This window comes from Copadichromis virginalis, linkage group LG1 (genome assembly GCF_057382275.1).
Source record: "Copadichromis virginalis isolate Kocher_CV1m ecotype Utaka linkage group LG1, C_Virginalis_male_GT1.1, whole genome shotgun sequence".
In the NCBI taxonomy this organism is placed as follows: Eukaryota; Metazoa; Chordata; class Actinopteri; order Cichliformes; family Cichlidae; genus Copadichromis; species Copadichromis virginalis.
The window spans coordinates 29,217,358-29,243,960 of NC_140618.1; the positions used below are offsets into that span (position 1 = coordinate 29,217,358).

The 26,603-nt window shown below is 41.2% G+C and overlaps 2 protein-coding genes across 2 annotated transcripts; one reads left to right on the plus strand and one right to left on the minus strand.

Annotated features, from left to right (window-relative positions):
• Nucleotides 1–637: 637 nt before the first annotated feature.
• Nucleotides 638–12,958, minus strand: myef2 (myelin expression factor 2). The gene is made up of 17 exons (XM_085458202.1): nucleotides 12,754–12,958; nucleotides 11,550–11,749; nucleotides 10,674–10,726; nucleotides 9,697–9,704; nucleotides 9,507–9,600; nucleotides 9,013–9,204; nucleotides 7,985–8,138; nucleotides 7,832–7,881; nucleotides 7,674–7,734; nucleotides 7,321–7,422; nucleotides 6,933–6,977; nucleotides 6,735–6,833; nucleotides 6,514–6,609; nucleotides 6,361–6,426; nucleotides 2,537–2,721; nucleotides 1,212–1,263; nucleotides 638–1,023 (listed from the first exon to the last, which is right to left on the minus strand). The coding sequence occupies exons 1-17, from the start codon at nucleotides 12,861–12,863 to the stop codon at nucleotides 860–862; spliced, it is 1,731 nt and encodes a 576-aa protein (XP_085314328.1). The 5' UTR covers nucleotides 12,864–12,958; the 3' UTR covers nucleotides 638–859.
• A 7,929-nt stretch (nucleotides 12,959–20,887) lies between these two features.
• Nucleotides 20,888–24,240, plus strand: ctxn2 (cortexin 2). The gene is made up of 2 exons (XM_085452894.1): nucleotides 20,888–21,244; nucleotides 22,148–24,240. The coding sequence occupies exon 2, from the start codon at nucleotides 22,217–22,219 to the stop codon at nucleotides 22,460–22,462; it is 246 nt and encodes an 81-aa protein (XP_085309020.1). The 5' UTR covers nucleotides 20,888–21,244; nucleotides 22,148–22,216; the 3' UTR covers nucleotides 22,463–24,240.
• Nucleotides 24,241–26,603: the final 2,363 nt, after the last annotated feature.

Below are 26,603 nucleotides of genomic sequence, written 5' to 3' on the forward strand. Positions count from 1 at the left end.
CAAGTTTGCAATGCTTGCGTGGACTTTAGACACTAATCTACCCTCAGAACAAACCCAACAAAGCTTAGTTCAAGCTAAGCACAAAAACCTTCCAAAAAAAAGAATTTGTTCAAAACTGTAGCAAACCTAATTCAAATAAAAATAGTTTAAAATCCCGTTTTAATCTGTAGCTTTGATGAAATCTTTCTAACAGCTTGAGGACACACTGTTATGCATCTTTTTTACAGCACTGATGTCTAGTTAGGTGTCCGTATTGTATTCCCCTGACATACACGTGCCATAATATAACTAAAAACAACAAACAAATCTAAACAAAACAGCTACTTTTGGCTGTATTCTTATTAACAGGTCGCTGCAGCAGGTAACTCAGTTTGTCAGGATTATGCCAAACCCACTCGCGATCTAACTAAAAATACTAAACTTTAAGCTTGAAGGTTTAAATACTTGAATATCTTTTTGTTCCTATAAAATAAGCTCATACTGAGTTTCATCTGTGGACTATTGTGGTATTTTTTAGATTTGAAGATGCCAATGTAGAACACTGTTCTTGGAGGGTGGGGGCAGAACTACAGCAAAAGTTTAGACAATGAAGAACAACTTCGAGACTTTGATCTCAGGAGAATTTACAACCACCAAGTTTAAAAATTACAAACTTTATTTGGTCAAATAAACTGTCTCACAAATTAAAAAGGGTTTATAAAACAAAATAGCTATGTAGTTTACATTAACAAACAAAAGGACGAAAGAAAGAAACAGTTTACACGTGAAGATATGAAGTAATTGTGTTTTTAAAACAAAACAAAAGATCATTGGCAAGGGGACTGAATGTGTACGTGTTAGCTTCACTTCTACAAAGGATCTAGGCGTTTCGATCAATACGGACGTCCACCTCTCGGCCATTTATCTTGGTTCCATTCATCATCCTGCAGGCCTTCTCGGCACTCTCTGGAGAGTCGAATCTCACCGTTCCGCATCCCTTCGACTTTCCATTCTCCATCTTGATTTCTGCAAACATTACCTGACCTGTAGCAGAAAAGAATGAGCAACGGCTGAATTTTGAAAGCAGAATCTTTAACAAAGTGCTGATTAAATCTTAGATATTGGTCTTTGTTTTCAGCGATCAATTGTGGTGAAATGCCAAAAGTGCTCCAGTGGTTCATGAATTAAACAGAATAATTAATTCAGTGGTCTATAATAAGCGAAACACTTACCACAGTGACTGAACTTGTCTTTCAGTTTTTGCCATGTCAAATCATAGGACAGCTATAAAACAAAAATATACTTCAGTCATTACATTAGTCAGCATTAACACATTTACAGCTGGACCTTTGTACATAGGGCTGTGCGATATGACCAAAATCTCATATCCTGATATTAAGACATCTATCGTCCGATAACGATATAAATCACAAAAATTTAACATTTTCTATAAATTCTGTGAATCTCGGGCAGCTCGACTTGCGTGAAGTGTTTCCAGCTGGGCGTCGCGTACCTGGAGTCGAGTGTTTTAACTGATGCATGAAACTATACATTTTTAGACATAAGTTGTAAGGGCCGCTGTTTTCTTTGTGAGTATTTCTTACACGGCGTGCTGCGTGTGAAAGCCTGTTCTAACGTTTGAGTCTAAGGTTTATTTTTTTAGCACCTGACGGCTCTTTTTTGCTTCCTAATCCGTAAAACTGCATCTTTCACGTGATTCAGTTTATTTTGAAAAGTCACAACAGGATCTTGAGCTTTATTGTGAAATGTTTATGTGGAACATAAACAAGTGGACACGCGGTGGTTTTACCGTCGTTGTTGCTAACGACAACGCATAAAAACAAACGCTTGTCTGTCTGTAGTGTGGTTATAAATATAAGAGAAAGTGAGAACTTTAAGAAATTAATATAGCCACTACAGTGACCATCAAAATAATGAAAAAATATTGCCGTAAACGTTTATTTTGCAACACCACGAAACAAACGATAGCGTAAAATGAAACGATAAGACGTTTTTATATCGTCATCCGATATATATCGTTATATCGAACAGCCCTATTTGTACAGGAATCAAACATGTCAAAGATGACATCGAACTGATCATAAATCCTCCAAGCAAAAATTAATGATTCATCAAAGCACACCACATATTATTAATAACTTTGTGTGCTTATGCAGCTATCCAATCAAAGGCCCAGCAACAATATATTTAATGACATCTAATGAACGTTTATCACGTTAAAGTTTAACTGATCATGTTAGCACAGCGAACTGATTAAAGAAGCAGTAAATTTAGATACACAAATGTCTTGAGAACACATCTAAACAAAAGAGGAATGATGGGGGGGTTACAAGAAATTCTAACACAAGTGATGTTTGCTAAACCTGGACCTTTGAATTCCCCTTTAACATTTTAAACTTTGAGTGGCAGCATACTATAGTGCTTGCACTATGACTACTATCACTATCACGACTGACTGTATAGGAAGATAAGGATGTCCACAGATGTAACAGCTCTGAAAATCAGAATAAATGAACATGGTTTTATTTCTGCTTACATTTCGCACAAATATCTGGCAACCTCCTTTGGACCCTGAGCCTCTGTCCGACATGCCACCACCCATGTGGCCCGGCCCCCCGCCTCCATAGCCACCAAAGCCACGGTTCATGTCCATTCCTGACATTCCCAAACGGTCAAAGCTGGAGCCCATTCGGTCCATCGACATATTTCCCATTCCCCCACCTGAGCACACACACACACACACACACACACAGAAGTGCACACAAACAATTTAACCTAATGCACAGTTAGGTTTTAACAGGGTCATGTTTGCAGTTTCCTGCACTGCTGCAGAACTACAAAGCCTCATGACAGATTTCTGTGAATTGGGACTTTTAAAACACTTTGCACCGCTTTATGAATAGATTTTTATTAACTTATTCTAATAAAATGTAACCGAAGTGTATCTAAACGGTGCAGAAGAGGATTGATTTTCCACTTCCAAACTTGCTATCACAGAAGCCAATGTCGCCATGACACTGTTTATACAGTGGGTGCAGACTCTGTACCAGTTTAAATAATTAGTCACCACACTGCACGAAGAATCAATGGGAAAACTTCATTCTTTTGTGAAAAGAAAACATTTTAACTACTGACAAACCACTATACCCCTTTTTAGTCTCTAACAAACAAGTAATTGTCGATCTCTGGGAAAATAAATACCATAGCATTTGCTATAGTACAGGCAGCAGTGTTCTGAATACTTTCAGTCTAATAATTTAAACAAGCCTGGGATGAAATGGAAAAATACCATAAGGCTGGTCAACCAAAACTTGACAACTCCATCATAGATTCCATCTTACACTGTAACTGTAAAGATTTTCAGGTTTGTGTGGGTTTTTTGGCATACATGAAACAGAGAAAGTGCATATTTTCTCTGTGGGTTGCTGTGGCCAGCCAGGCCCTCTGCTGTTTTTTTCTTGGTCTTCAAAATGCATCTCTTTTCTCCAAGTACTATATTTTCCGCACTATAAAGCGCACTTAAAATCCTTTAATTTTCTCAAAAATCGGCAGTGCGCCTTATACTCTGGTGCGCCTTATCTATGAATTCTGACTGTGTTTACTGACCTCGAACCAATTTTATGTGGTACACGGCGCTCAAAAATCAGTCAAAAAATGTTTTAGTAGGACTTTGCTAAGCTACGAAGCCGCACTGCTTGATCGATTGTCTGAGCGTTATGGCTACCGTAATCAGGAGCCTCACGGCTCATAGTAATCTGGGTCCAAAACCCCGTCTGCGTCAGGTCCCAAACGAACACTGTGTAAATACTTTCATCTTTAATAAAATGATCAGTGTTGCTGCTTTACCAGGTGTAACAATTAAGTTTAACATCCAGGCATCCATGAAAACAGAAATTATTAAATTTAACGGAGTTAGAAGTTAGCAGATAGTTAGCTGGCTAGTTTCGCTAGTTACCTAAACTAGCGAAACTAGTAGCATGTTCTGACTGAGAGATTTCTGGGCAAAAATAAAACGTACAGCTCTGCTATCACTTCCAACATGAATGAAGACAGAAAACTACACAGCAGTGACGTTTGTAGGATTACTGAAGTTGGACTAGCTGGTATATGATGCTGTGCTAGTGATCGCTAGCGACACAGATGTTAGCATAACAAAGCATAAAACAGTGGGCCCTAAACTCCATCCGCTTCAGGTCCCAAAGTCAAACGAACACTGCAGCATCACTGAGAGTTAAAAACTTTCTAAATTCTTTCATCTTTAATAAAATGAGCAGCGTTGCTGCTTTACCAGGTTTAACAATTAAGTTTAACGTCCAGGCATCCATGAAAACAGAATTTATTAAATTAAACAGAGTTAGAAGTTAGCTCGCTGGTTTCGCTAGTTACCTGAACATGATATAGCATGTTCTGACTGAGAGATTTCTGGAAAAAAATAAAACGTACAGCTCTGCTATCACTTCCAACATGAATGTAGAGAGAAAATGCTATGTTAGCTTACCAAAGCATAACACAGTGAACCTGGAGAATGAACGCTAACCTTTTTCCACTTGATAAAAGTTCCCGATGGTTTTTTTTGACAAATACAATCGCATGGAAAATTGATGTAAACAGACCAAACTTCAGTAGGGAAGGGGAACAACTGAGATGCTCCAGCCACAATATGAGGTTAGTCATTAATGTAAGATAACCTTTATTAGTCCCACACGAGGGAAATTTGTTACAGCATAAAGCGGACAGTGCAAAGTTACATAGCAAAAATGAGAAAAACACTAGAAAAATATATACTGTTGTTCCGGTGTTTATAGAGCAGCTACCAGAGAGAGTACCGTAATTGTCGGGCTATAAGCCGCTACTTTTTGCACAAGCTTTGAACCCTGCGGCTTTTAGTCAGGTGCGGCTTTTCTATGGATTTTCCATGATTTTTGTGATATCGTAAGACGATTTGTTTTGTTTGTTCCGCTGTTGTACGGCACTACGTTGCCTGGCGGAAGGATCGGGGTTCAAGAGTGGTATGTTAGTCACATGTCCGTCCGCCAGGCAACGTAGTGCCGTACGAAGTAGCGCGAAAAACAAACTTCAAAGTAGCGGCACGCATTCAGCGGGAGGCGTGGATGACGAGCGGCGATAAACTTGCGAAAAGCAAGTTATGCCCAACTCCACCGGTGGATTCTGACAGCGTGGAAAAGTGCGAAAACATCCACGATCACCAACGGATTTTGAAGGGCTGGACTGCTGCATGATGGAGAGGAGGACACCGCCACGGCCCTTCTGAGGGTGTTCGACTCTGACACTGACAACGAGGATTTCTTTGGTTTTGAAAGTGACAACGAAGGAGAGAAGCGGAGAGTGGATGACGAAGCCATCCTGAGCCTGTTCGTTTCCGACATTGGAGAAGAGGACTTTGGTGGTTTTAGAGCGCAGGAAGAAGAGAAAGATGGTGAATGACTGACTTTTCTTCTTGTTAAAGCCGTGTCACTGCACCTGAGCCTAAAAGGTAGTCCGAATCTATTTTTCTGGTGTGCTGTAGGTTACTGTTATGTACTACATGTGCAAATATGTACCCATAACTTGTTTTTCAAAATATTAATAAAAGGGGTGTGTCTCCAAACAGCCATCTCTTTCCTGACAATTCCCTTTGTGCATATTCTCTTACATATGATAAGTCAACATTGAAACACCTGCGGCTTTTAGTCAGGTGCGGCTAATGTATGTACAAAACAGGATTTTCCCCTGATTTTAGCTTGTGCGGCTAATATTCAGGTGCGCTTTGTAGTCCGGGAAATACGGTAATCTAATTCATACAAAAAAACCTGTTATATCTTATTCTTTATTTATGTTACCAAAAATAAAATGCGTGTGGTGACCGAGTCTGTTGTGACTCTTAATAAGTAAGACGTATTAATACACTACTTTCTTAATCTGTGTGACAACCATGACCACACGTTTCCACACCCACTGCTAAGTGTATGACAGTTCAGGAGATTAGGTTGCTGTAATCAGCCATAAAGATCTAAGCTTCTGTTTCTCTATTCAAATGTTATCCTTTAGGAAGCCTGATATGAGAGATGTTACTTATGTTATAGCAGGAAATACTGTTAATTTTGTTTCATTTTTTTTTATTTTTCCATTTTTATCAATTTACACTGTTTAAATTCAAGTAAAAGAGTTACATTTTACCAAAAAGGTCAGACTTGGAAAAGACTAAATATATTAACTACTGGAAGGAAATGATGATTTGGGGGCAGCCCAAACTTTAAGTAAGAGTACTGTTGTGGAGTCTCATGTACCTTTAATTACTGAACAACTGCTATAAAAATGATAATTTGAAACACTGTGTATTAAGATTTTTTTTTTCCTAACCTGTGCCTAATCCAGTTCCCATGTGCCCCATGCCACCACTGCCCATGCCTCCTCCAAAGCCTCCACCTAAAGAAGAGTGCAAGTTGATGCAAATTCGATTATACCACGATGCAGTAGAACTCACAGCCTCACTGAAGTGAGAGTATAACTTACCCATTCCTCCAAAAGAATCCCCAAATCCTCGATTCATTGGCATGTCACCGTGCCCAAAGTCCCGATCCATTCCACCCATTCCTGATCGGTACATATCTTAACACCAAAAATACAATGAAAGAGAAACAAAACAATCAACAATAAAACGAGATGACACATTAGTTACCAATAACAAACAAGAAAACCTGATTTTTGGCCCACTGAGGGTAAAACAGACTTACCTCCCATTCTGCCAACTGGTGCCATGTCCCTCCCTCCAAACCCACCCATACTGCCCATGCTGTCCATGCCTCCAAAGCCTCCACTTGCACTACTCATTCCTATCGAAAGCAGAAGAGAAAAAGAAATCTCCTTTGTTAACACCGAGGTAACCATGGTCATTCAACAGGAAAGAAACTCGTAGGTAGCAAAAAGCTCACCTCCCCCAAGTCTGTTCATTCCACCATAACCTGATACATCCATACCTGGCAAAGACAAAGGAACATCGAATTACAAGAAACAGATGTAATTCCATAAAATGTACAACGTAAAAGCGCTTAAATATTATCTGGACAGAGCTCTGATCATTTCATTTCTTTGCACATCGAGGCTAATAGAAAAACAGACACTGGTATGTTGCATATATGTCAGTCTAACTTGAACACAGTTAATATTGCCTTGAGACCCTAATTTGATGATCAGCTAGTGGAAATGTAATTCTGTCGGATAAATATTGGCTTGTAAAGACAAACTGTTGCAACTCGGCATATATACGACACACTTTGCACTGAATATAATTTAAACCTAATATCTCAAAAGGTGACTGACCTCCAGGTCCCATAGCGCTCATGCCGCCTCCACCACTCAAGCGGTTGGCATTGATGGGTTGACCTCCTGGCCCCAATCCCATGCCAATACCACCTAGACCACCTACACAAAGAAGAAAAATTCCTTCTGTATTGTCTCCAACCACAAGAAATGCTCAAGACATACTTCATACATACTAAAGGCACACTGCCATTTTGGTGAACAAATTATTTATTCACTCACACACCATCTTGTTAAAATGCAGCTGTTCACTTCCTGTTCTGGTAAGACGCGTTTACTTGATTAATGATAATAAAACTATTTTTTTTAAATTACGTTTTTTGCTTATGATAAGGGAATAACAGCAAACTCACGTGGTAACTGAGGTGCTTTTTCTACTTGCCGAAAGTCTTCAACGGGTAGAGATTTCTCATCCTGCAAGACCAAGCATTTTTCTTTGCCCACATATTCACATCGTCTGCATAGCTTAAAGCACATTGTAACTTAACAAACAAAAACAACACACACGTACCATTTTTACGTGCATCTGCCTGTCAAAGAGCATCTGCCCATTAAACATGGCTGGAATCAACATCAAGGAGAATGCTGTGGTAAATATTGTACAGAATAAGTTCTTTTTCTCTTTTTGTTTCTTTTTTAATTAATACTTAATTATAAAGGATACAAATGGCCTGCACAGCTTCCAGTGGCTGCTCAAAAGTCACTGTTCCCATCCCACGGCTCTTGCCATCTTTATCTTCCTTTACATCTGCTCGCTTCACCACACCGGCCATACTAAACACCTCTTTTAACTTCTTCCACCCCACCTTAAAATCCAGCTGTTGAACAATAGAAAGACACCAGTGCGTTTAATAAACAGGAAAAAAAAAAAAGATTACTACACAGATTTGGAAACTGCTATACCTCCATATCAGTGACAGCCATACTGTGCACACTGTGTGGTAAAGATGGCACAGCAGCTTTTGTAGCCGTCTCTTATGGAGGGTGGTGACGGTGGTACAGTGGGGAGTTCATTTCCCATTTTCAGTACGAAGACAAAGTAAAGTGGATTATACTACTGCTTACGGTAAACAGTAAACATTAGTGGATGGATAGCACATGAAAGGAGTTAAAACAATACTACCGTATGTCAGTAGTTATCTAGTTATTTTCGCTTACTTAGGGGTCTACTAACTCTTTTGGTCGGGGTAGAACAGTGGTGCAGGGTTTAGCACTGTCACCTCACAACAAAAAAGGGGTTTGAATTCACCGGCCAGCTAAAGCCTTTCTGTGTCTGTGTGGGTTCTCTCCAGGTTGACCGCCCTCCCCCAACAATAATTCTAAATTACATGTTTGTGCGTAAACAGTTAACGGTAACTGTAATGGTGAAAGTGGATTTGCTTGCTAAACAGTTGTAGCTACAACATATACACATATCATAAAAACTTTTTTTTTAAATTACACAATGTTTAGGCCCAGCTGAAGCTCCATTAAACTCTGGTGGGCTGCCAGGCTTAAAATAGACTGGCACAAATCCTGTAGAAACATATGATTGTGGACGTATTTCATAGCTGGTCAAATATTTAATTAGTAATACTAATCTCTGGTGCCAAGCTATTAAATTACTTTAAAGCCTTCACTATGTATACGAGTGTGCTTGGCAGATGTCTACAATTGCACAGTGATAATTAATGTTTAATAACATTTCCTTACATTAGCTACAAACACAGTGTTGCCAAGTCGCCCAGCCTCCAGTGCATGGATGACTTCAGGTGGGATGTTAGGGTTGTTAGCAATGGAGGGCGGGAGGTTCATCACACCAGGCCCCATGTCCTGCCCACGGCCTCCCTGTTGACCCCCTCCCATGCGTTGCAACACACGGCGGGCATGCTCTCCATCAGGGTCCTTAAATAGAAAACATTATGATAACATTTAAGAAAAAATAAATAAAACTAGAAAATTTCACAGTGTCATTTTAATTTAGTGGTACATCGCTGGATATTTTCAGATCTGATGTTAACAAAAACATATGTAATGTAATAATGCTACATCATGGTTACCACCACAATCTTTTTATGACTGCTTCATATGCCCACAATCAACAGAAAATAGCAACATGAGATCAGCTTTTCTTAAAAAAAAAAAAAAAAAAAAAAAAAAAAAAAAAAGAGAACAGCTAAATATAATCTGCAATCTATGCTTCTCACCTCCTTGATGTTGAGTGGCCTTCCACTCAGGTCATGTTTATTCATAGTTAATACTGCCTTCTTCACAAACTCCTCATCTTTGAACTCCACCACACTGTTGAACGAGGCAAACGGAGACGCCACATGAGTCAATGCGAGCACAACATATAAAAACAAAAGTTGTTTCTTTGAGAAAAATAGGGTTTCTTACCCACACCCCTACGAAGGTGGCATCACAGGAGTTCAGGAGTCACAGAAGGAGGGAACAAAATACAGTTAAAAACAAGATATTACAAACAAAAACATAATATAACATCTCAACTAGTTTTTAATATGTTTTTTATGCATGTTGGCCATATTTTCCCTGCTGGCTTGAGCCGGCTGGTTTTTAACTTTACTGCAAACAAGAAAAAATGCTGAAAAAAAACAAAAACAAACAAACATCACATTTCTTAATAATTAAAGATATTACAAGAAGAAAAATATCTAAACAGTAATATATAAAGGTTGCAGTTAAAATTAAAAAAAAAAAACAAAAAAAAAAACAATCACATTTGTCAGTAATATTTAAACATTCTATTATTTTACCTGAAAATATTTAGGTTTTGAACTGGACATTGATTACCACGATAGATGAAAAAAGCAACAACAAATGTATTTAGTACATTGTTTAGGATTAACAAGTTGTGACTTTAAGAGAAAAAATGTGTGGTTCATCTTTAAATCTATTGCATCATTTGTTGCCATTTAACATAAAGACATAACAAAAACAACTACGTGGTCTTTTGCAACTGCTTTGTTCCATTAAACAGAAAGCTTTGCCATATAACAGAATTGTAAAATAAAATTTTGAGACATGAGGGTCAATCAATAAGACCAATCACACAACCCCGCATTTCCCTTTGGAAAATGGCCAAACAAACAAACTTTTAAACCAATTGAAATGACAACAACAAAAGCAAAAGTATACTCTTAGATGAGTTCATTGGCTACATTTCCAAAAGTCAACAGGACATCTCCCTTTCAAATGAAAAATCAATCATTAGCCATCTTTCAGGCTCTAAACACAACCTATAGTGTCTCCAGTTCATTTAACCCAAAGGATCAGAGCCTAAAAGAGCACTACATTATTGAGAGCCTGCTGAGGGCATTTAAAACCTCGTGCAGCAATTTGGCCACATCACTTACCCTTGACTTTCCTTCAGCATCCTTAAAGAGCTCCACGTATGTAACCTCACCAACTACATGAGACATACAAAGGGAAAATACCAAAAGAACAAAGGAATTTAAGTCACCAAGTCTTCAAATCACCGCTGGCCTTGGCAATACAGCTACAGATGGAGATGTCCCCATTGATCAACAGCCAGCCCAGACCAACATCCCACCAGACAACACCATGCCTTTCTGGGCAGTGACTGAGACACCCAAAGGCCAAGGCCAGAAAAATAAAAACAAAAACAGCAAAAAACAAAAACACAGCTATATTAAACCTGGGAATTTCAAAATTCAAATCAAAAGACTTCAACGTGATCAGTTTAGCAACAAATTCCATTCAAGGCAGTTGAGATGTTTAAGCTGTCCTTTGACCTTTCAAAATATCTTTTTTGGGAACTCTGTATTTCATAAAGTAAAACATTGGAATATTTTTCATTGATACTAGCAAGATTCACCTTAATGCAGATGCAACAAAAACATTCAACAATCAAAATATTCCTTGCTGGATTGAGGTTACATTTTGGAGCTGACAATCCATTAAAACAAGTAACAATGTAACTACGTAAATCCTACTTTTTCCTCACATACATATCAGCCCAAGCTAAATTGGTGCCCATCCAAAAATAAATACATAAATAAAAGAATTAAAACTCCAATAACCTTAAATCACAATATGGCGGTTCCTTAATATCTGCACTAAGCATATCCACAAAAGCTACACACAAATTAGCTGGCGTTAGAAGCAAACGTTCAAGCTTGTAACAAAACAGAACAAAAGGTCAAAATCTTCTTTTCAGCTGAAGAGAGAGGCAGAGGGAAAGACGCCATACCCATCACTGGGTAGATTACCTTTATCACGCATTAGATCTTTAATTGCCTGCCACTTCATATCATACGGGATATTGCTGATGAACACTCTGTTCCTATGAGCACCCTTCTTTTCTCCACCATGTTTGTCTTTGTAGGGATGGTAGCGGCCTCCTCTTCTGCCTCCAGAGGATTTCTCTTTACCATCATGCTTTTCTTTGGGGGGCTTGCCTTCTTCTTCCCTACAAAATACAGAGAAGTGCAGGTCAACATCTCTAAACATCTTCCACAGATCACTGGGGCATCAAATTAAAAATCTACCCTTAATAAATTTGTGAGTAATAGCAGACTCATCTTTTGTGATTTGCTTTAGAAATTTAATTTATACCTTTTTTAACCTTATACATACAAAAAACTCTACTCATATTAATAAATTCTATAATATGGATCTAAAGTAATAATAATAATAATAATAATAATAATAATAATATCATCATGATCTAAAATAGCCATACCCACAAACAGCAATATGCATGCATACGTGCTAGACAAACTTTGGATTTCTTTGCGTGTAAATGACAACTACGTGAGTAGATGAATGCATAAACAAATTAAAAGAAAAGTATTCATGCAACTTCTGATTTCAACCAAGTGTGACATTTTATAAATCCTTATGAAAATACAGCACACATTTTAAATGAACTGATACTTTAATGCGTATAGAGCACTTTAAATGTATTAAGCCGGTATAATTTTTGTGCAACAGCGCGGAGCCATTAGCAGCTAACCGCAGGTTTGTTAGCATAGCATAGCGCAATGGCCATGAACAATTTCATTAAGATTAGAATGGGTGCTAACTAGTAAAAGCACAGCTTATTTTGCTTGTGGTTAAACCTAATTAATTTAATTAAAGTAAGGCTGGCTTGGTGGTTACTAGCGCTGAATTTCAGAGTTTCGTTAGCTTTAGCTAAATATGAAAGCACAACACAATGGAGAGTAGCACCTAACCGAGAATGACCCATTGCACCAGCCTTGTAACATTGTGGCCACAGTTTATGGAGATGCATATATACCTTAAAGTCTTACATTATATTTAAATTTAACACATATACTTCGACGTTATATTTCTTACAAGAGACTGGAGGATTCTTTGCTAACAATAGCTAATATTCAAGGACTCCATTTTAGCTAAGCTAGCTAACACCGACGCAGAACGACCGGATAATATTACAACTTTTTAACTCACATTTTCACACCGTTGGGTGTTTCTTCAGATGTCTCGTCGGGTTCCGACTTGACTGATTCAGAAATTTCCTCCTCCTGTGGTTCCTCTTTAGCCGTTTCAACATCTGCCATGTTGATGTTTATTTTCCCCACACACAACGCAGGATAACTCGATCGCTACGCAGTTCAAAATGTGCTGGGAAGATATGTGATTCCAACGCGAGATTTGGGAGCTGTTGCTAGGCATCGTCGGAGAATTGAATAGTATAGGTGTCAATGGACACGGGTGAAAAGAAAAAATTAACTCCTGTAAAAAGAATGTGGACGCGATTTCTCTCTAAATTGAGAAGTGAAGAAAGTAAAAGCTTCTAATGCAGCGATTCTTACCTTTTTTCTTATGTGCCCCCACTTTATTTTAGCAGTAAAAAGGATTCCAAATTGAGCAATACCATGAGCAAACTTTTTTTTGTCCACCAAAGCCATTTTATACATGCACACAACAGCGTGCGAACAAGCGTCTACTAAAATGAAAATCGTTGGATACTGTGAAAATGTCTTATACAATATAGTGCAAAAGATTTCTTATAAAGTATTATAGAGCAACAACTATTTTATATGCGTATATGTCCCCTTTCCAGATAAAAAGACAAAACAAAAAAGAAACATAAATTGGGGTGATGTTCGGGTACAGAATATACAGAAGTTCAGTGTTATAGAATCTGTTTAAACTTTCTTAAAATATGATCCAATAAAGCTCCAAGGACCATCAAGCACATCAGGTCCCAGAGAATTGCCTGCTCCACTAATTTGATCTCCATAACATCTTTATGGCAGCTTTCCATCCTCAAACTGTTTGGTTTGTGTAGCTTTAAGTTTATTAAAAATGATCTGTTTGCTGGTTAGAAAGGCCAGTGCTATAATACATTTGTTTTCCTGTTTCAGACATTGTAATTCATAAAGCAATACCAGTATTACCTATAAACTACAATATTCCAGGCAGCACACTCACGGTGTCAGACTAAAATGTCCCATCTTATTGATTATCATGCAGAGCCAAGTCTATTCATCATTCCTGAAACTATTGATTAATGCACTTTTACTCCACTGCAGGAATACTTTCAATTTCGTCACACAATCAGCTTTAACATTTGAAGAGAATCTGCTCAGCGAGCCCTGAGGAGATTCCACCAGTGGAGAAATACTTTGAAAGCTAATTTTTAACATCACAGTTTAAAGTTGCACAGTTGTATAGAACTCGTTGCCCAGCAGGTCTGTAGTCCTATAGAAACAGTAAGGTGCTGTTAATCGAATGCACTTGATTAACTGATCATCAGTAAGTGTGAGCACCTGCGTAAAACCAAACATTTTCACTTTTTGCTTATGTGTAACTGTCAGATATGTGACAATCTTCCCAGGAGTGAATGACCCAGTAAATTCACCCCAAAGTCAGACGATGCAATACACAGTAATAGCATCTCAGAGTCTACATGTCTTTTGTCATGTCCTTTTTTTTTTTTTTTTTTTTTTTTTTTTTTTTTTCTTAAATGACATCAGAAACAGCAGTATGCGACATTACGTGATGGCAGAGCTTCAGTTCATCCTTTGTCATTTTTTTTTTTTTTTTTAATAAATAGGACAGGGGGAATGAATGAGAGAGAGAGGGGGAGAGAAAGAAAGAAAACCCAAGGGGAGAAGAGACGGTGAGAAGGGGGGGGAAGAGAGACAAAAAAAAAAAAAAAAAACTCCTGGGTCACCTGTATGGAGAAAAAACAAACAAACAAACAAACAAACAAACAGAGGAGACAGCAAACAACAAAGAGCAACATAATAATAGAGAAAGCAAAGCACCATCACAATAAACTAGCTAGTCATAGATATCAGTATTTACTAAGTAATAAACGATATTGTGCAGCACGCAAGATAGACAGCGCACAGTGTGCTTTGAGGCAGCAGCCAAGAAAGCTTTAGTCCGCGTCTGTGAATACCCATGTGTGCATACCTGTGTGGATCAGCATGCTTGCATTCCAAAGGTTTCTCCATGTAATGATCTGCTAGGGAGTGTGGGGGGGCCACAGCCCCGTCCTCCAGGGTGTGAAGCGGGTATGGAGGAGATCAAAACTCCAGACATCCAGAGGCCCCCAGAACACAAGAGACCATGGAAGACCAACAGAGGGGCAGCCGCGCCACTGTTCCAGTAAGAGCTGAGGAGAGTCCCAGATGAGGGCTCACTCAGCAGCCGCGGAGCAGAAGCCAGGGGGGGTTGCAGTGACGCGCCCGTGAGCTCCGCCGGCCCCCAGCTGCGCCTGAGTGACCGAGCCCTAGGCCGAGAGGCCGGGGGCACCCCACCTCCAAAGGGGCCCGAGCGAGCCCCAGGCCCCAGGCCCCGACAAGCGGCCGCCAAGGAGTGAGCCGGTGTGTACCCGGACGCCCACCCCCAGACACAAAGAACCACCAACACACCGACACCTGAGGGAGTCCGCCACCGGCAGGGGAAGTGGTGGTGGGTGGAGATAGGCCTCCAAACCTTGGAGGGCCTGAGGTGTCCCCAGAGAGGTGGCGTCTGATACCCAACCTGACATATAGACACAGACATACAGGCACACACAGACACAAACATCCATTCCCACCCTCATGCTCTCATATGCACTTACTCCACACTCAACCAACGTGGAGACAGACATAAAGAGACGCTGTACACACAATCACACTCCCCAAGCGTACTCTACAAACCGGGTCTAGGTACCCTTGCCCCTGGAGGGGGGAATTGCACCCAGACCCAGGTGGTGTTACCCTTTTCCCTGCGGTGGGGAGAGGCAGACCACCCCGACTCCGCAGCAGCAGGGAGGCCCCACACCCCAGACCGCAGTCGGACGGCCAACTCCTCCTACTAGCCCCCCCGCTCCAGCAGGCCGCAGAGAATGGGGGTGGGAGAAGACTCCAAACCTCCCTCCACCCGCTCATTGTAGTGTTGATGCATATGTGTTCTAAGGTGCAATTAAAACCCAGGAGGGCATGGAGCTACCTGCCAAGGAGCAGCAGGTAAGCGCATGGTCCCTCCTGCTAGCCCTCAATGACTAAGTGTATTTAAAATTGAGAGGTGGGCAACGACGTCAGGGGTGAGGTGTACACCCTGATGGTGATTTGGACTCCGTGATTGTGCCCACCCCCAAGATCCTATATGTATGTGTAATGAGAGTGTGAATAATGTGAATGTCTAAGTTGTGGGATAAAATTGAGGCAGAGGCAGCCAGAAGGGGACGGGGGGGGGGGTAGCCTCCTCCGCACCCTGGTGACATACCCCCACTCCAAGGCCCTGCATGTGTGGGTGGTTGTGGAGGAGCGGGAAGAGGGAGGCAGCTGGAGATGGGGAGGGAAGGAAGGGAGGGGCAGGTAACCCCTCCCTGGGGCCAGCTCCCCCGCTGACCCCAGTAGGCACTCCCACCCTCCGCGACCCGCCAGGGAAGGGGGGCCCAGGCCCATCAGACCGGGGCCCAGTGCAGTAGCGCCCCCCGGCTCCACAGAGCCCTGGACAGTCCACCCAACCCCACCACAGAGAAAACTGCACCCACCCCACCAACCACACATCTTCCAGACTACATAAGACGGTAAACGCCCAGGCTGAGATCTTCCTCCACCTCTCCTGTATCTCCCCCTCCTGCAGAGAGTTCCTGAGAGAAGAAAGCTCCTGCCAGATGTGACCATCCCCCCCACCAGTTGAAGAGCCCCCCAGGCGGCTCGATGCACCGGCGGCACCCTGCTCCAGGGCCGGGCCCCCATGCACCCACCCGCCCACAACCCCGGCAACACACCAACCAGGACCCGAGCCCCCGAGGCCCGGCCCGGGCCCCCGCCCAGAGACGGAGCACCCCCAGAACCTCACGCCCATCCCGGACCCACCCAGGGGCAGCCAGGTTGCCAGGTCAGTAACCCACGTCCGTCAGCACAGACCCTCCCCTAGCCCCGCTGCACGCAGCCGCGAGGAAACAGTCACCTGAGAGCCAACAGAGCCCTCAACCGGACGTGACCGCTACCCCGGGTTGAGCCCCCCAAGGAAGATGCCTCCGGGGAACCCCCCGACGCCCTAAGCCTGTCCCTACAGGCTACAGTAAATATTGTACAGAATAAGTTCTTTTTCTCTTTTTGTTTCTTTTTTAATTAATACTTAATTATAAAGGATACAAATGGCCTGCACAGCTTCCAGTGGCTGCTCAAAAGTCACTGTTCCCATCCCACGGCTCTTGCCATCTTTATCTTCCTTTACATCTGCTCGCTTCACCACACCGGCCATACTAAACACCTCTTTTAACTTCTTCCACCCCACCTTAAAATCCAGCTGTTGAACAATAGAAAGACACCAGTGCGTTTAATAAACAGGAAAAAAAAAAAAAGATTACTACACAGATTTGGAAACTGCTATACCTCCATATCAGTGACAGCCATACTGTGCACACTGTGTGGTAAAGATGGCACAGCAGCTTTTGTAGCCGTCTCTTATGGAGGGTGGTGACGGTGGTACAGTGGGGAGTTCATTTCCCATTTTCAGTACGAAGACAAAGTAAAGTGGATTATACTACTGCTTACGGTAAACAGTAAACATTAGTGGATGGATAGCACATGAAAGGAGTTAAAACAATACTACCGTATGTCAGTAGTTATCTAGTTATTTTCGCTTACTTAGGGGTCTACTAACTCTTTTGGTCGGGGTAGAACAGTGGTGCAGGGTTTAGCACTGTCACCTCACAACAAAAAAGGGGTTTGAATTCACCGGCCAGCTAAAGCCTTTCTGTGTCTGTGTGGGTTCTCTCCAGGTTGACCGCCCTCCCCCAACAATAATTCTAAATTACATGTTTGTGCGTAAACAGTTAACGGTAACTGTAATGGTGAAAGTGGATTTGCTTGCTAAACAGTTGTAGCTACAACATATACACATATCATAAAAACTTTTTTTTTTTTTAAATTACACAATGTTTAGGCCCAGCTGAAGCTCCATTAAACTCTGGTGGGCTGCCAGGCTTAAAATAGACTGGCACAAATACTGTAGAAACATATGATTGTGGACGTATTTCACAGCTGGTCAAATATTTAATTAGTAATACTAATCTCTGGTGCCAAGCTATTAAATTACCAGACCAGACAGTGGAGATGTCTGAACATAATGTAGAGCACAATTTTTGGTGAAAACCAAGCGCAGCAAATCACCACAGCACTGTGGTGGAGGGGTGGTGATCTGGCCTATTTTGCAGCAACAGAACCTGCACCTCACAGTCATTAAGTTTGAACTCCTCTATAAGCCAAACTATTTTAGAGTCAAATGTGAGGCTGTCTGTCTGACAGATGAAGCTGAAATTGGGCAATGATTCCAAGCAAAACAGTAAATCTACAAGAGCATGACCAAAAAAGAAAAGAATCATGGTGCTGCAATGGCCCAGTTAGAGCCCAGACCTCAACCTGATTAAAATGCTGTGGCAGGAACTTAAGAGAGCTGTGCATAATTGAAATCCTTGCTAACCGCAATGAATTGAAGAGACACACAAGTTAGTTATTGCTGTTATAGGTGGTTCTACAAGCTACTCAATCATGGGTTGTACTTTTTTTTCCACACACTGCTTCTGCATTTTGGTTCAGCAGCTACAAATAGAAAAAAAAAAAAAAAAAAAAAAAAAAATATATATATATATATATATATATATATATATATATATATATATATATATATATATATACCTCACTGCTTTGGTTTTGGCATACTAACCACTAACTCAAAAACTGACTTGTAAAAAAAAAACACTCACTTCATTCAGGAAGAGCTACACGTAGGAGTGACAGAGTACAAGTTGCAAACAACCGTACGTCTGGCTGACCTGTAACTGAGCATAGGTTAAAATTTAACATACAGTGAATTGCATGCATCACTCTGTAAATGAAAAATCAGATCAGTAAACTGATCCTTCATTTCCTTGATGGCGTAACATCCATTTCACAAATGATTGGTGCACAATTCATACCATGCCTGCTGAACAATCACTAATCGATAAAGTATCACATTTACTTTTACTATTATTGGAGCAAGACCTATAAATTAAAGCTGGAGTGTGAGTACCGAATGAAAGTAACAATGACGACAAAGTATTTCATGTGTAGTGGTTTACACTAACAAGCAAAAGATCTCTGGTTCAGTTTTGCCAAATCAAACATGTGAAGTGACCCCTTGTGAATAAGGAAGCAGCTAAAAGTCACATCTGCACATCCTAAAATGAAAGACCTATGATCTAAGAGACACAGTCTCTCCAGTGCGTCCTGGGTCTGCTCCAGGGCCTCTTCTCGGTAGCAGTGCCCTCTCAGATAGACCTAGAAGGCAGCCTAGTCAGATGACCGAACCACCTCAACACAACAAATATATTACTTATAATAATAATGGATTGCATTTATATAGCGCTTTTTGAGACCCTCAAAGCGCTTTATAATTCCACTATTCAGTCACTCTCACATTTACACGCTGGTGGAGGCAAGCTACAGTCGTAGCCACAGCTGCCCTGGGGCAGACTGACAGAAGGGAGGCTGCCATATCGCGCCATCGGCCCCTCTGGCCAACACCAGTACGCAGTCGGTAAAGTGTCTTGCCCAAGGACACAACAACCGAGACTGTCTGAGCCGGGGCTCGAACCGGCAACCCTCCGATTACAAGATGAACTGCCAATTCTTGAGCCACGATCGCCCTGTGTATTTGTGCAAAAATGTACCAGACCTTTTCTTTTTTTAATGAAAATAAAATTTGATTTGATTAACTTGCAGCTCCCTGGAGAAGTAGTATTTGCAGCAGTTTTGTTTGACAGGAAAGCCAACTGGAGTAATTACAATCTTTGCAAATCAGTCTTTGTACTGAGACGGTATAACCCCCCAAAAAGACATTCATTAAAGTTTCTCTTAGAGCAGTTTAGAATAATTGTTTTACAGTTCTCAGTATCAGCCTTTCTCCTGATCGCTTGGATAATATTCTAATATGCTTTATGCAACAAGTTAATGCCTCAGCAGTTCCTCTTTCACCTTGATACACAAGTAAAGGTGCATTTAATGATATGATAAAGGCAAGTAATTGAACTTCTGATAATTTTGACATGAATGGACTTGTGAAATCCTCTCTGCAAATTTGTTATCAATCAATGGATTGATAATAACATGCAGTTTACATGCGTTTCATCACTGATAGCCACACACTACTCCACTGTATCTTCACAATAGCACCTCTTAAGAGACTTTCATTTTAACCTTTGGGCTTTAAGTTGATAAGAACAACAAGGTAAAAAGACTAATGATGAAACTGCCCGTGCAGTGTGGCATCTAAATTGCAAACACTGTCTGAAATACTGAAACAGGCTGCCTATTTCTACCTGAATACAGCAAAGTAATAACAATAAGTCTAAAAAATAGCTGCTGATCCAAGAAAAGCAATACTAAAATTTACACTGCAGAGGCACGAATCCAATATGAAGAAACCATCTAAGGTTGCATCGGTGATGATAATCTCCCTCATGACATGCCTTATCCTTAGATGCGAGCCACTGCACCACTGTGACAACAAACAACATTGTTCATCTGAATGTCTACTGAATAACAATGAAACAGATGGCCAGATGCTTCACTGCTGCATTCCTTTATAGTTAATAATCAAGTACTTGCTGTTTGATCTGTTTTTTGTTTTCTGTGCAATACTGCTTTTCATTCACTACATTAATATCTCTTAAAATGATTGGCTTTTCTCCTTCGCCGTGTCAGGGCAGCTTGCATTCGGATAAGCCTTTAAGGAGAGGGGGCTAATTCGATTTGGCCACAGCCAACTGCACCAATTAAAGACACATCATCAAACTCGGCTTGAAGGATAGTGCTGTGCTGTACCAAAAATACCTTTGCAGCAGCATTTACAGCCCAGAGGCAGTCAGAGGGAGCACTCCCCCTGCCTGCTAAAGCAGGAGATCCCTGTTTGATTTTTGCTGGAGACGTTTTGTTTTTTGGAGAAAGCCCCCAAATAAGCCCCGAGAAGGAACAGTGAAGAGAGAAGAAGCAGATGAGGCAGATTGCTTGTTTATGCTGCTGCATTCATCCTGGTGCTGCTGAGGTTGGGGTGGGAGGGAATGTTGTGAATGACTGAGGCAGCAGAGCAGCTGAGTGAGACTAACAAGTGGTTGCCATGCAGCAGGAGCAAGCGCGCGTGCTTCTGGAGAGAGAGCTAGAGAAACAGAATGATAATGAGCAGCGGGCGGCAAGTAAAGGAGCATGAGGACAGGAGCTCTATCTCTCAGAATAGACATATAATAGCTAGATCCAGCCTTCCGCTTCCCTTCCTCTGTTTTAATCTCTTCACCTCTGGCTTTTTGGTTAGATGAGCAGTTAGCCTAGCACATCCAGAATGCCAGGAATGGATGAATTAATGGATATACATCTGAAGGCTTCAAGAAGGAGGAGTTGTTCGGAAGAGACAGCAGCAACAGGTCTGTAAGGATGGCACGATAATGATGGTGAGACGCCTGTTTTTTCTCCCTAAGACATCCTCACTAGAGAATCTGTCAATGCAGTCCCTCTCTCTTTTACCTTACCTCACTGCCTCGCTCTCTCTTCTCTCACTCTCTCTCACCATCCACACTTGTGCAGTGTCCTCCTCATCATTCTGCTTCCTTCCTCCTCGTCTGTCTTTCCCTGTCCTCCCTGTTCATTTTCCTATCTGTATGTATCCCCCTTCTCTTTTACCCCCTCACCGCTTCCTGTCCTCTCACTCTGGCCACCTGCTGCTTGTGTTCATGTGAAAGATTTTGGGGTTGGGGTTGGGGGATTGGGAAAGTGCAGACTTCCACTTGGGTGACCACACCAATTTTTTGATTATGTTTGGTCATTTACAGTTTCCCTCTCACCGTCTAATGGAATTGCACTGTCGCGCAGGCATCTGCTTACATGCAACAGGTAGAGATTCCATTCCTGTGAGCGGAACATATATAGCGTCACATCTTCACAAGATGCGATGTAGTCATTCATTCCTCACTGCTTTGCTTATGTGTAACGGCTGGCTATGCACTGCGACACACTGTAATTCTAACCTGACTTAAAGACATGTAGTGATGCCTCGCTTTCAGTGAGTCGAGCCTGTCTCTTTCCTCGGTTCACGTATGCTCTTTGGGTTTTGGGGTTGTTGTTTTTTTTTTTTTATTTCTTTGCAAAATTTACAGGGGGGGTGGGGGTGATCTGTAGAATGAGAGAGATCAATCTTCGAACGTTCAATAGAGGCATTTATGTAGATACAGGAAACCTTGAATGAATTTCTCTACAGTCTATGCATTAACTGTTGCACTTAAACAGACTGATTGAAATGGATCTGCTCACAAGACATGATGGCCGATAGCTGACACCATCATTTAAACTCTGTCCAGGTAACATGCAGGCTTCTAAACGCCTGACCCTATCAGAGGAGAGATGAGGCACCTAGATGTTGGTTTACCATGAGCAGCGTCCACTACAACCACTCCCTTGCTGCCATGAGCGGAAACGACATGATGGCGCACTCTCTGACTCTGGAGCAGAAGACAGCCTTTGCCTTTGTGGGGATGCTACTGGTGTTTTTGGGGCTGCTAATAGTAAGGTGTTTCAGGATCCTGCTGGACCCCTACAGCAGTATGCCCTCCTCCAACTGGGCTGATGGCATTGAGGGGCTGGAGAAAGGGACGTTTGAGTACGCCCTTACTTAACACAGGGACACACGCATCAGTAGATGTCCTGGCAAACAAGAAGTGTCCATGGAAATCCATATGCATATTCACACACACACACACACACACACACACACACACACACACACACACACACACACACACACACACACTTGCAAACATGAACGCACACAAGCTCCGCACAACCATTGCACGCTGAAACGCCATTAAGACATTACTGTGGCATACCAAACTCCAACAGCAAAGCCACGTGTGTTGTTTAATGTGTGTGAATTGTTCAGTGTCCGTGTGCGACTACATGTTTGTTGTATGCGTGTGAGTGTGCGAGGTGGTCATATTGTCCGCCCTTCTGCCAGGGGGTGTGTATTTCAAATCATCGATTTACACAGAACTTGGCTGAAGCTCCCTTTAACCCATACCTGCGAGATGAATGAATGTCTGTAGATAGATAATAAGAGATGGATGTTCATGGATGTTCATGGATGTTCATGGAAGTGGGTGGGAGATTAGGATGCAATGGATCTTTTACGATATAGTTTGAAGACTCAGGGACAAGATTCCTCATGTGAACTTAGAATGGAAGAGAGAGAGTGTTTGAAACTCTGCACAGCTAAATTGTTCTGCACAGGAATGTATACGAGTGGATACAGGGTAATATGTCTAACTAGTGCTTTGTAGACTAATCAAATCCAATCTGTGGATGATCCAAATGGATGCTGCTGCTGCTGTGTGTGTGCACTTCGGTCCCTTTCTGTGGTGTCTTGTTCTCTGAAGTCATGCAATGAAAGGCAACACGACAAACTGTGATTTACATTATGGTGTTACTGTTTCTAAATGATGCAAAATCAACTCTCAAGAGTTTGTACTGCTGCTTTTGTTTGAATGATGGTATACTGTATCCTGCCACAATCACGTGTCAGAGTGAAAGGAACAAAAAACAACCCCAACTGTTTACTTTGATACATGTGGCAGTGTTGCTCTATGACTTGTCAAGCATTACTTCCATTGTTTAGCTTTCAAGCGAAATGAGGACGAAAAAAAATTGGAAGGACTTCCTCATTCTCAGCACTGCTAGTTTTCTGACGACAAGGAGAAACTCTCACTGCTCGCCTGCCTGCATAGGAAAAGGTCACATGGAAAACAGGTGTGGGATGTGCGTCCCGCTGCACCTGAACATCTTTTTCCTGTAGTTTCGGTCTCACCTCCAGTCTTTCTTCCAGACAGAGGAAGAGAGAACAGTCCTAAGCAGAGATTCTGTAATTCGGCCCACTGCTCAAAGTCTGGAGTGTTCCTTTGCTAATTTCTATGGTCTACGGTTTCTCCTTAGCGCTGTGACTCTGCCTTACTGTGACCTTCAATGGGTTTATGTGCCTTCATCTAGAAAACATTAGAGCACCTGTTTGTGCGTGCGTGCCCGCGTACGCGTGCGTGTGTGTGTGTGTGCTTGAGTGTCATATCATGACGACAGGCCTGTCGCTTGCTCAGCTGGTGGTGGAGGTTTCTCATTGATTTTCGTTGGATCCAATGATGTAAAAATAAATAGAATTTTCTTCACTTTAAAATATTGCTTGCAAAGTCTTTGTGTTTTGTGCCTCTTGCTTCTTATGCAGGGAAATCTGTTTTACATGTGAGCACGCTACATGCTACAAAATTTCAAGCCTTTTTACATGGCCCGCTCGTAAGCTAGGAGAGCAGTTTTGCAACATTGCTGCAGCAACAGAGGGAAGGGGAGCAAGAGAGCTCCACAGGCTAATATTGGAGATTGTGAGGGACCAAGCAGCCAAAGCAAAGAGGACACAGGCAAAAAAAAGTATCTTCAAAAAGGGTTTTCTTTATTTTAACCCTCAAAAAGTCCAAAATTACCAAAATTCAAAAGCATACTTAACAGGCCCATAAAAGAGTTCAACTAAATATAACTCTACGAAAAGTAATTTCCAGAAACTTAAATAAAACAAAGTGAGACACAACTTAACTCACAAACTGACCTAATTACAAAGACATGAGGGTAGCTTTTATAATGATTTGGCCAAACCATTTACACACAATAGGGGGAAAACAAAAACACACTAATATTAACTAAGCACAGAATAACCTAACTAAACCTAAAACACCCCTGCTCCTGGTAAGCCCATGGTTGGTCCTGCTGAGCAGGCATTTTGTTCCTAGAGTCCTCAGCCACGCCCCTGTGTGGCTGATGCCATCAGAGATTTAGAAGCAGTTAGACTTTTATTTTATTTTTAAATAAAACATTTACAAATAGGTCCTCATGCAGAAAATGATGATATGCATGTGCATGTATGGTACGGTCTAAAGAGAAATGGGGGCTAATGCAACAGCAGACGCAAGCAGATCTGCAGAACCCACATGCAGTTTACAATGAAAGGCCACCCTGTTCATCCCCTCTGACACGCATCATTTGTCAGGAATGCAATCATTATTGCACCATTATCTCTGTCACCTACGTGACACCCTTATCTTAAATCTATTCTTAGCAGGAAAAGGCCCAATTTGCCCTCAAGACCACTTAAAAGAAAAATGAACCCGACATTCTAACAAAGGTTACCCAGGAAGTGTTTCGAAGCGTTTCTGCGTCGCACTGTCTTGTAATATGTCACTCTGCTGTCAGCTCGGACGGTGTCGTTTATTCGTTTAAACACTATAAATCGCTATCCCTTCATTGACTGGAATAAAACAAGGAGACAGTTCTTTGGATCTTTGGCTCCTGGGTTTGATGGAAATAGGAGCTGATGAATGATTACAAAATTATTATTGCACAGATCATGTGTTGATGGCATGGCTGAATAACGTACCTTAGCGTTGCTGATTATCGATCATTAGTTTTATAACTTGCGATCTTCAGACCTCACAGCTATGACCTTAAGGCCAGAAGATCCAAAAAGTTACATTTTTGTTTAAACCAAAAGCAATTTAACACAATCTGCTGCTTTTAGTACAAGAGCTTTAGGAAATCATTTTAGTGAGGTGAATACTGTAGTTTAAATGCCTCATTTTAACACTGCACTGGTTATTGTCAGTGCCCTTGGGGTCAGATCTAATGCTTTATCTAAGACTATTTAATTTTAGACTCGTGACTTGAGTTAGATAATTTGACAAGCCTCCCCATAATTGCATTTGCTTCTGATAAAGAACAGTGGTGCTAAAAATGGCACGTTGTATAGAAAACTCAAAATCATAAAAATATTCAAGGTGTTTATTTATCTTTTCACAGTTCACGCTGGGTTTGCTGGGTTGCTTTTGCATGTATAATCTTAATGTGGACAGGCTCGAAATAAGCGCTTTGAACAACTGTGGAAGCCTGTCTGAATGAACATATCAATGATTACCTACCTCGATATATATCATTGTTTGATAATGGTTATTAATGATTAAAAGGTTCTTTAATAATTTACTTTTAAATGATAAAAAAAAACTGATTCTTGGATACCCTTTTCTTAGTTATTTGCAAGTTAATGTTAATGCTAACACTGAAATCAATTCAAACCAGGGTGGTTTGAATTGATTTGATCAAGATAATATATATACAGAAAGTTTATTTTACCTGAATATTTATCATTATTATTAATGATAATGAAACGGTATATATTACCTGAGTTTAATATTGCAAGAAAACACTTCTATGTGTAGTGTCACAGGCTGGGTCTCCGACCCAGCACTCTAAGTTTTCTTTGTATTTTGTGATATGTTATTAATTTGTGTTATTTCCTATCTAGCTTTAGTTTAAGCTGTTATTTATTATTGTTCCCTTGGTTTTCTATGTTTTGGGGTTTTGTATTTCTTCATCATGTATTAGGTCTGTTAAGTTGTGTTGTCATGTTTAGTTTTAGTATTTCCTGTTTTATTCTGACAATGTCATGTGTTCTTTGTTCATTGTATTTAGCTTTCCTCTCCTGGTCCTGTCATTAGGTTTATGTCTGTCAGCTGTTCCCCCATGTGTCCCCACTTCCCCTGATCACCTCTTGTCTGTATTTAAGCCTTTTGTTTTCTTCATGCCATTGTCGGTTTGTCTGTTTACCTCAGCCATAGTTCTAGTTTTCGTCTGTTATTTTGACCTTAGCCTTAGTTTTTGCCTTTGCCTGTTTATGTTCTCCACAGTTATAGTTATAGTTTTTTGGTCTCAGTACCTTTAGTGTTTTGTTTC

Excerpts from the sequence above, each read along its gene's own strand:
- myef2 (XM_085458202.1), bottom strand. The coding sequence starts at position 12,863 with ATGGCAGATGTTGAAACGGCTAAAGAGGAACCACAGGAGGAGGAAATT. Across the intron at positions 9,205-9,506 it reads GGCCACTCAACATCAAGGAG|GACCCTGATGGAGAGCATGC; the intron begins GTGAGAAGCATA and ends TTTCTATTTAAG. Across the intron at positions 6,427-6,513 it reads GGATTCTTTTGGAGGAATGG|GTGGAGGCTTTGGAGGAGGC; the intron begins GTAAGTTATACT and ends ACTCTTCTTTAG.
- ctxn2 (XM_085452894.1), top strand. The coding sequence starts at position 22,217 with ATGAGCAGCGTCCACTACAACCACTCCCTTGCTGCCATGAGCGGAAAC.